The 9,853-nt window shown below is 44.0% G+C and overlaps 1 protein-coding gene across 6 annotated transcripts in view; it reads left to right on the forward strand.

The window, feature by feature from the left end:
• Positions 1-9,853, forward strand: part of trappc9 (trafficking protein particle complex subunit 9) — a 299,446-nt gene that overhangs the window by 118,445 nt on the left and 171,148 nt on the right. For all 6 annotated transcript variants that reach the window (XM_062979970.1, XM_062979971.1, XM_003219482.4 and 3 more), the window contains one exon: positions 4,737-4,890. In XM_062979970.1, the coding sequence (XP_062836040.1) occupies positions 4,737-4,890 (154 nt within the window). The remainder of the gene's footprint in view (positions 1-4,736; positions 4,891-9,853) is intronic.

Raw genomic sequence — 9,853 nt, forward strand, 5'->3', positions numbered from 1 at the left:
TGATTTAGCTTTCGTGCGGTCCTTAGGTGTTCCAAATTTCGATGATCAGTGTGAACCTCAATGGGGAATTTGGCCCCTTCTAACCAATGTCTCCAATTTTCAAAGGCCGCCTTTATGGCCAAAAGTTCTTTCTCCCAAATAGTGTAATTTCTCCCTGGGGCTGTTAGTTGACGGGAGTAATAGGCACAAGGATGAAGATGCTCTCCCACTGGTTGCATGAGTATAGCCCCAATTGCCACATCAGAGGCGTCAGCCTGCACAACAAAAGGGGTTTTAGGATCAGGGTGCTGTAGAATTGGCTGGGTCGTGAATAACTTCTTTAGTTGCTGGAACCCTTTCTCTGCTTGCTCCGTCCAGCGGAAGGGCTGTTTCCCACGGATGCAGCTGGTGATTGGGTCAGACCAGCGGGCAAAGTCTGGGATGAATTTGCGGTAGTAGTTCGCGAACCCCAAGAAGCGTTGCACTTCCTTCTTGTTGGTTGGCGCCCGCCATTCCAATACTGCTGAAACCTTTGCCGGGTCCATGGAGAGTCCTTGTGGTGAGACGCGGTACCCCAGGAAGTCTACTTCTTGCAGATCAAAGGCGCATTTTTCTAACTTGGCATATAGTCCATGATCCCGCAATCGTTGTAGCACCATCCTGACGTGTTTCTCGTGCTCCGATTGTGATCTAGAAAACACCAAAAAATCGTCCAAGTATATGATCAAGAACCGATCTAGATAATCCTGGAAGATATCGTTGACAAAATGCTGGAACGTTGCGGGAGCTCCGGATAATCCGTAATTCATGACTAGGGACTCGAATAATCCGAATTTGGTCTGGAAAGCGGTTTTCCATTCGTCCCCCTCCCTGATGCGAACTAGATTGTAAGCCCCCCGGAGATCCAGCTTGGTGTAAACCTTGGCCCCTCGAAGCCGGTCTAATAGGTCCGAGATTAAAGGCAGGGGGTAGCGGTTCCGCTTCGTGATATTGTTCAATGCTCTATAGTCCACAACCAAGCGTAAGTCCCCTGACTTCTTTTTTACAAACATCACCGGGGAAGCAGCTGGGGATTGAGAGGGTCTGATGAATCCCTTGCGAAGATTTGACTCTATGAACTCCCTGAGAGCTTCTTGCTCCGGTTCAGTCAGGGAGTAGAGGTGTCCTTGCGGGATCGGGGCCCCCTCCACCAAGTCAATGGCACAGTCGTAGGGTCTATGCGGGGGTAGTTTCTCGGCTTCCTTTTCATTGAAAACATCCCAAAAGTCTGAATATTTCTTGGGCAAGGTGATGATGGGCTCAGCGTCTGTGGCATGGCAGACCTTGGCTACTAGATAATGGTTTTGGCAATATTTGGAAGCAAACTGTAGTTCTCTGTTGGACCAGGAGATGTTTGGTTCGTGGAGTGTCAGCCATGGAATTCCCAAAATCACAGGGAAGTGGGGCACCTCGGTAACGAAGAAGGAAATCTCTTCCATGTGTTCCCTTATCCACATTCTGGTGGGCTCAGTCCATTGGCTTACTTGACCCGTCTTTAGGGGACGGCCATCTATAGCCTGCACCACCTGGGCGTTCTTGAAATCGTGATGTTGTAATCCCAGAGAGTCGGCATACTCTCTATCGATGAAATTGTTTGTTGCTCCTGAGTCTATCATGGCATGGATCATGACGGGTCCTTTTTTCGCTGACCACAACGTGACCACTAGGAGAAATAGGACCCCGGTTTGCGGCTCTTGAGTGGGGTTTTTGACCGGGTTGGCGAGCCTCTCTACGCCCGGTCGCTGGCTTCCCCCGCCGGTTTTCCTCCAGCCACCTCGGCCGTCTCCGCGGAGGACGCCGCCGCCAAGCGAGCGGCGGGCTTTCTCTTGGCTGAACATTCTCTGGCGAAGTGGCCCCCGTTCCCGCAGTACCAGCAGAGGTTTAAACGTTGGCGGCGGGCCTTTTCGGCAACATCTAGTCTGGGGCGCACATTGCCCAACTGCATCGGCTCCTCCTCGCTTCCCCTGGGGTATGGGGCTGGTGGTGTGGGTCTCCACACTGGACGTGGCTGAATACTGGCGGAAGCAGGGGGTTTCACTCCTGCTCTTCCACTCTGGCCTCGGAGCCACTGTTTTTTGTTGGCAAGCAGAACTTCGGCTCGTAAACAATGATTGATAAGTCTCTCAAGAGAATTTGGGGGATCCACCTTGGAGATTTCTTCCTGCATCTCGATGTTGAGACCCTCACGAAACTGTCCTCTGAGGGCTATATCGTTCCAGCCGGTGTTTTGGGCCAGCACCCGGAACTCGGCTATGTACTGGGACAATGGCCTGTCCCCTTGGAAAAGGCGCCGGAGTTTGTGGCCGATCGTTGTCTTCGATCCCCCAGGTCGCCTTAAGGTGATTCAGGAAGTTTTGCGCGGAACTTAGGTGCATGGAAGCCGCATCAAACAGCGCCGTCGCCCAATTGGCCGCAGGCCCTTCTAGGAGGCTGTAAATCCACGCCACCTTGATTTCTTCTTGGGGAAACTCGGCTTGGCGGGCCTCTATGTACGCCTGGCATTGTCGACGGAAAACATGAACCTTGGAGGCTTCTCCAGAAAACTTGGTTGGAAGCGCTAAGCCAGGGAGCGGGACACCGCGTTCCTTTAAGCCCCGTATTTCTCCCTTCTGCGTTTGGAGGGTATCTTGGATCCTGTCGAATTCTTCCTTGGAAATGGTGTAGCTGAGTGGCTGGGCTTCCGCCCCGGTTCCTGTAGACATTCTGGCCTAGGTTAATTGGTGCTTAGGGTGGCGGAGTCAAACTGTCAGGACCCAGGCTGCGGAGCACCAATAACCATGCGCAGAGACCAGAATCTATCTAATATCTTTATTAAGGAAATATATAAAGTCAATAAAAACAAGTGAAGAATATAGTTCAGAAGTAGACCTTTCAGGAAAGGTCAAATATAGTCCAGGAAAACAATGTCCAATATGTGATATTAGAGTCCAAAGTTATAATCCAATAACCGAAACACACACTTTGCCAAGCAAAGTGTGAGGAGATGACAAGGTCCTTTAGTCCATGGAGGCTTGACAACAAGGCTGGAAAACAACTAGATACTTGACTAAGCAAGACTTGATACGAGGCAACAAGGAACAAGAACAGGGTCCGTGGCAAGGTCCATGAAACAAGGCGGCTTGAAACTTGGTCCGGGAACGAGGAGCTGGGATTACGAAGTCCACACACGATCTTACTCCACAAGCTGACGAATTGACTCCGCAAGGTTTCCTTCGCGGGAAAACACCTAAATAGGGTCTCGCTTCCCGCCAGAATAACATTTTCCCTGGAGAACTAGAAGTGAAACTCAACTCTGTCCAGATGCATGACTCCTTAGAATTTCCCAAGGGAAGCAGACCTAATCAGCTAATTGTTTGGCTGCGATTCTGGCGCTCCGGCGATTCGCCTCCCTAGCGCCTCTATCTTTATTATAATTGTCCTTACGAGAAAACGGGGGAGAATTCTGCCCAAGGCTTGTTTGGCTAACTTCTTGAGGGCAAACATCCTGCAGGTGCAGGGGCTCCGTTTCTGGCTGAAACGGTGTAAATCCCATGTTTCCCTCTTCGTCTGCCACCATAGTACTAGGAACGGGACTACAAGGCCCATGAGACATCACACATGCACTGCCAGTCGGTTTCCGCAGGATGTTATTGCGTGCAGCAACTTTGTTTTTGGTATTCATACAGTGTTTCCTATATGTTAGTGTTCGATCTAAGGTGACACCAAGATATTTAGGATGGAAACAGTGTTCGAGCTCTTGGCCTTCCCAGGGAACTTTCAATTTCCTGTTGGCTTCACAGTTGCGTAGGTGGAAAGCACACACTTTGCAGGGTTAGGCTTCAGGTGGTTATCTTTGTAGTAGCTGGAGAGATCTTTCAAGTCATTTGTGAGTTGGTTTTCAACTGTTTCAAAGTCTTATTTTATTATTTTATCTTAGTTAAAAGAAAAGGTGCTACAAGATTACTTTTCATCAGTATTCTTTTCAGTTGTCTATTGCATTAGCTATTTTACTATTTTAATTGAAATCAATGCCTTAACATTTCTAATAAAAGTTCATCTTAGTTAAAGAAGCAGGTGTTTTTCTCAACTTTACTTCTGCAATAGGAAATTTGGTCCCAAAGTTAGAAGTAGGGATAGATAGGTTCCATACAAATACTCTGAGATACCAGATATCAAAATTATTCTCATGAGCAGCTGAGATAGTGACCTCTTTATCCATACCTCACAACCTCTGAGGATGCCTGCCATAGATGTGGGCGAAACGTCAGGAGAGAATACTTCTGGAACATGGCCACATAGCCCGAAAGACATACAACAATCTTGTGAACCCGGCCATGAAAGCCTTCGACGACACATTTATGTTTATTATTTCATGTGCAAAAATATTTGAAAGATTGTATAAAAGTATGAAACATACATGAGTTTAATATTTAGACTTGGGTCACATCTCCAAAACATCACATTATACATCTATATATATAAATATGTAATGTTCATTTTACTATGGAGTAAACAACAAAACCACTGAATCCAATCACACCAGTTGGCTCATAAAGGGAGATACATTCAGACAGGTACATTGGACCAGAACCATTGGTATTCATTTTTATTCTGCTTATTGACTCATATCAGTTTACAACTATGCTTTTTACTGGTTTTTTATGTCATCAAAATTAATCATGTGATCAAGTTATTGTTTCACAAAATTTCTCAAATAGTGAATTGTGTTTTTATTGCAGCATGGCTATCCAAGTTGACAAGTTCAACTTTGAAAACTATCCGGATTCCCCTGGGGAAAGCACACAGTTTGCAAACCCAAAGCAACTGGAAGAAGAGAGACAGCAAGCAAAAGGTCTGGAGATCAACAGCAAGTTAGACATTCTCTGGAAAATTATATCCTTTTGGAAATGTGTTTTTTATGTGGGATACTGTTAGATTTTTCTGTATGTTCTGTATAATGTCTTAACATCTTCTGATCAAGTGAGCACATATATTGCATTAGAGGATGAGCGAGTGAAAGTACCTTAGTGGACATTGTTGAAATTACATCACCATCCTCAAGTATGATGTACACCACCCTCACTGATGCTTTTCAACATTCTGCAGTCTCTGTACCAGAAGACACATAGACATAAATCAGACACTAGGTATGGGGACACACAAAAATAGTTGCATAACATTTCAATCTTCCTGGAGATTCCATCTAGGACTTCAAATCTCCTTTCTGGTTCCCAGACAGTGTCACACTATATTCCAAAAACTCCCTCATTTATATGGTTATCTACTTACCATGGATTTAGGCAGGATCTTTTCTCCTGTCCTTATCTCCTGCTATTGTTAAAGCTGAATTTGCTATCAATATGACTGCAAGTTTCACATTTCTAATGGCTATTCATACACACAATCTGCTCATTCATGGGTGTAAATGTCTGTCCTAAGCATGTCACTTCATGCATTTAATGGAGTTAGTCTACTAAAACTTGTGTTGCCAATTTTTTCCTCTGAATTAACCTCAAAGGTGCTACAGGATTTTTTTCCAGAATGATGGAAATTAAGACTGCGATGTCTTTCAAACATGACACACAGTTGAACTTGTCAACAGGAAAGGAAAATATTTAATTTATTGCAGCCTTCATCAAACTGACACTTTCCAGATGTGCAAGACTAGAGCTCATGCCATGTCCACCCACCACATTATTTCAAGATGGTGGAAGTTGCAATCACACATCTGAAGGTGCCAGGCTATTGAAAAACGCTCAACAAGCTTCTTGCTGTGTGGGGTGGTACAGATGAGAAAGTGCTCCTTATAAGGAGAAATGATCTGTTGGGTTTTAAATAAACAAGATATTAGTCTTAAATAGTGTAATGTAGTGATTTTTGATAGCTCAGCATTGGAAGGCTTATATGTTTTTAATCAAGCATGTGCTGATGGCATCTGCTGCTGTCTGTACAACATGCTGCCATTGAGTTTTTGAGCAGATGGTACATAATTTTTAGATGGGCTAATATTTCTTCAGCCTGTGCTTTTTATTAATATTTTCTAAATATTTAGTACATTATTTAAAATAAGGTCTATTTTTGGATACGTTTGTCAGCTTGAAAAACAATTTTGGCAGGTGAGATTACTCGAAGGCATTTAGAAGTGGGAAGTACTTATAGTCACAGGAAAGTTAATTGAAACAATTTGGAAGAAATATTAATTGATTTTGGTGTATCTAGTTCTGATTTGGCTGAGACTATATGGTTGTAAATATTGTGTACCTGATAACTCCTGTTCAATATTCCAAGCATTGAACGAGGGCATTTGAGGAGACACTGCTGCTGTCCCCTTCCTCATGTTTTACTCTGAGTTGGGGGCCTTTAGGGTGAGGCATTGGGATCAAGTTTCCTATGTTGCTTCTGGGGCCGGGCTGTGGCGCAGGCTGGCGAGCAGCCTGCTGCAATAAATCACTCTGACCATGAGGTCATGAGTTCAAGGCCAGCCCGTGGCAGGGTGAGCACCCGTCAATTAAAAATAAATAAAAAATAGCCCCTGCTTGTTGCTGACCTAGCAACCCGAAAGATAGTTGCATCTATCAAGTAGGAAATAAGGTACCACTTATAAAGTGGGGAGGCAAATTTAACTAATTTACAACATTGGAATGAGGAAGTGCCGTCACAGTGGATGATGAAGCAGCTGCTCCCCCCTGTGGCCAGAATCAAACATCCCCTCAGGAGAAGGGGATGTCTCTGTCTGTCTCTGTCTCGGTTCTATGTGTATATGGGCATTGAATGTTTGCCCTATATGTATATAATGTGATCCACCCTGAGTCCCCTTCGGGGTGAGAAGGGCGGAATATAAATACTGTAAATAAATAAATAAATAAATGGCCTGTGGGTCACCACGTCCTTCTCCAAAAGAGGATGCCATCTGAGCAGAGTATTTAGACTTGGCAAAATTTCTGGAAAACTGCACTGACCACCTTTTTGCAATGGCTTTGCAGTTGTGGAACTCTTTCAACAAATTATACATTGCCTGTCTTCTTTCCTTTTTTTATTTGCTTCATCTCTATCCCACCTTTCTCCTGATATAGGGACCTACCAGCTCTAGAGCTATAAATATTAACTTACCAAGTAGCACCAAGTTGTAAACAAGCTTTAAGTCCTAGTGTAAATGTTTTTATAATGTAACTAGCTGTGCCCGGCCACGCGTTGCTGTGGCTTAGTCTGGTGGTGTTGGTCAGTCTACATTAGGTTGTATTTATGCTGTGACCTCCACCCTTCTTTATAGTCACATTAGTAGTAGTATTTGAAGTCTGTTACCTTCTTCAATTTTTGTGTTGATTGATAATTGCTTGAGATACTTGTTGTCTTTTGTTTGTTGTTAATCGTGATGTCTGATTCTGCTGAGTGTGGTTTACATCTTATTGTGGTACAATAGTCTTTTTTTTTTGCCTGTGCAGGTGTTTATTATTGTTGTTGTTATAGTGGTCATGAAGGCTGGATAAGTTAGATGGTACTGTATTGTTTTTTGGAGGCCCAGTGTAGCACTGACTGGCCTCTCAGCCTCAGTGCCTGGCTGCTTCTTGCCTGTGGTGGTGTAGATTCTTATTGTTGTTGTTGTCATTGTTATTATTGTAATTGTTTTTTTGGAGGCCAAGTGTGAATGTAGGGATTGGGGAGGTGGATGAGCACTGAATGGCCTTGTAGACTCAGTGCATGGCTGATTCTTGCCTGTGTAGGTGTTTATTATTAGTGGGTGAGTGGATGGATAGATGAGTGGATGGATAGATAGAGTGGGTGCTCTCCTTGTTTCCTTTATTCCTATGCTGTTCCCTTTCTCTGCTCCGATCCTGAGCTCGCTGATAAGAACATACTGGTCAGAAAGGAGGGTAAATATAACCGGATCAATGGTCTTTCTCTCCCTTTTGCTCTTGGCCTTCCGGGCAGAGAGGGAGGGCTCTTGTACTTGGCGTTCCTTCCCTTCCCTTCCCTCCCTCCTTCCTTCGTTCTATCCGTCCCAGCCTTTCCTGCCTGCGTATCCATGGAACTGGGTCAATGGGTTGGATGGCGGGGAAAGGGAGAAGGAAGAGACCTCTAATTGAAATGCATGGACTCCATGCCATGGGGTGCTGGAATTTGTAGTTTGCATCCAGTCCAACCCCTTTCTTTCTTTTTGTCATGGAGGAAGAACCCACCCAAACTTCTCAGACAGATGGCCATCCAGTTTAGTTGTGTTGTTATAGTCACAATGTGTTGTTGTGAGTTTTTTGGGTCCAGATTGTGGTTTTGTGGTGTGGTTGTGTTCTTACAACTGGGAGGCAAGGCTTTTGCGTTGTGTTGTCAAATTTTGTATTTCTGGGGCGTTTAGTTGTGTTGTTATAGTCACGATGCATTGTTGTGAGTTTTGTGAGTCCAGATTGTGGTTTTGTGGTTTGGTTGTGTTGTTACAACTGGGAGGCAAGGCTTTTGCATTGTGTTGTCAAGTTTTGTATTTGTGAGGTGTTTAGTTGTGTGCCAAGTTTCGTATTTCTGGGGCGTTTAGTTGTGGTGTTATAGTCACGATGCATTGTTGTGAGTTTTGTGGGTCCGGATTGTGTTTTGTGGTGTGATTGTGTTGTTACAACTGGGAGGCAAGGCTTTTGCATTGTTTTGCCAAGTTTCGTATTTCTGGGGCGTTTAGTTGTGTTGTTATAGTCATGGTGCGTTGTTGTGAATTTTGTGGGTCTGGATTGTGGTTTTGTGGTGTGATTGTGTTGTTACAACTGGGAGGCAAGGCTTTTGCGTTGTTTTGTCAAATTTTGTATTTCTGGGGCGTTTAGTTGTGTTGTTATAGTCATGATGCGTTGTTGTGAGTTTTGTGGGTCCGGATTGTGGTTTTGTGGTGTGGTTGTGTTGTTACAACCGGGAGGAAAGGCTTTTGCATTGTGTTGTCAAGTTTTGTATTTCTGGGGCATTTAGTTGTGTGCCAAGTTTCGTATTTCTGTGACGTTTAGTTGTGTTGTTATAGTCACGATGCATTGTTGTGAGTTTTATGGGTCCGGAGTGTGGTTTTGTGGTGTGGTTGTGTTGTTACAACCGGGAGGGAAGGCTTTTGCATTGTTTTGCCAAGTTTCGTATTTCTGGGGTGTTTAGTTGTGTTGTTATAGTCACGATGCGTTGTTGTGAGTTTTGTGGGTCCAGTGTGGTTTTGTGGTGTGATTGTGTTGTTGCAACCGGGAGGCAAGGCTTTTGCGTTGTGTTGCCAAGTTTTGTATTTCTAGGGCGTTTAGTTGTGTTGTTATAGTCATGATGTGTTGTTGTGATTGTTGTGCATCCGGATTGTGGTTTTGTGGTGTGGTTGTGTTGTTGTAACCGGGAGGCAAGGCTTTTGCATTGTGTTGCCAAGTTTCGTATTTCTGGGATGTTTAGTTTTGTTGTTATAGTCACTGCGCCCGCAACTTTATCCTTTTATATATATAGATGCTATGTTAATTTAAAATGGAATTATTAATTAAAATGGTTATAATAAACCTGAACTTTGTCCAGTTTACAAGAGCAAAATGTGACGTTTTAAAAATTTGGTTTTAAATGTTACAGTGGAGTGAAAGAGCTGGCAAAGAATTGTCAGAGCATTCTAAACACTGCCATAAATAGTATGACAGAGTCCAAGTGCATCATTTCACTTGAAAATTCTTTTGGAAGCTTTAAGACATAACCAGTATGAAAACAGGAATGCACTGGAGAGCACTATCTAAAATCTGAGTGAGCAATAAGGAGAGGCAGGTTATGGAAGCATCTATAAATGTGTTTAAAAGGATGAAAATGCTATGGTAATGTGATGTCTCATGGGCCATGTAGTCCTGTTCCCAGTACTATGGTGACAGACGAAGAGGAA

Source organism: Anolis carolinensis, chromosome 4 (genome assembly GCF_035594765.1).
Source record: "Anolis carolinensis isolate JA03-04 chromosome 4, rAnoCar3.1.pri, whole genome shotgun sequence".
NCBI classification, from domain to species: Eukaryota; Metazoa; Chordata; class Lepidosauria; order Squamata; family Dactyloidae; genus Anolis; species Anolis carolinensis.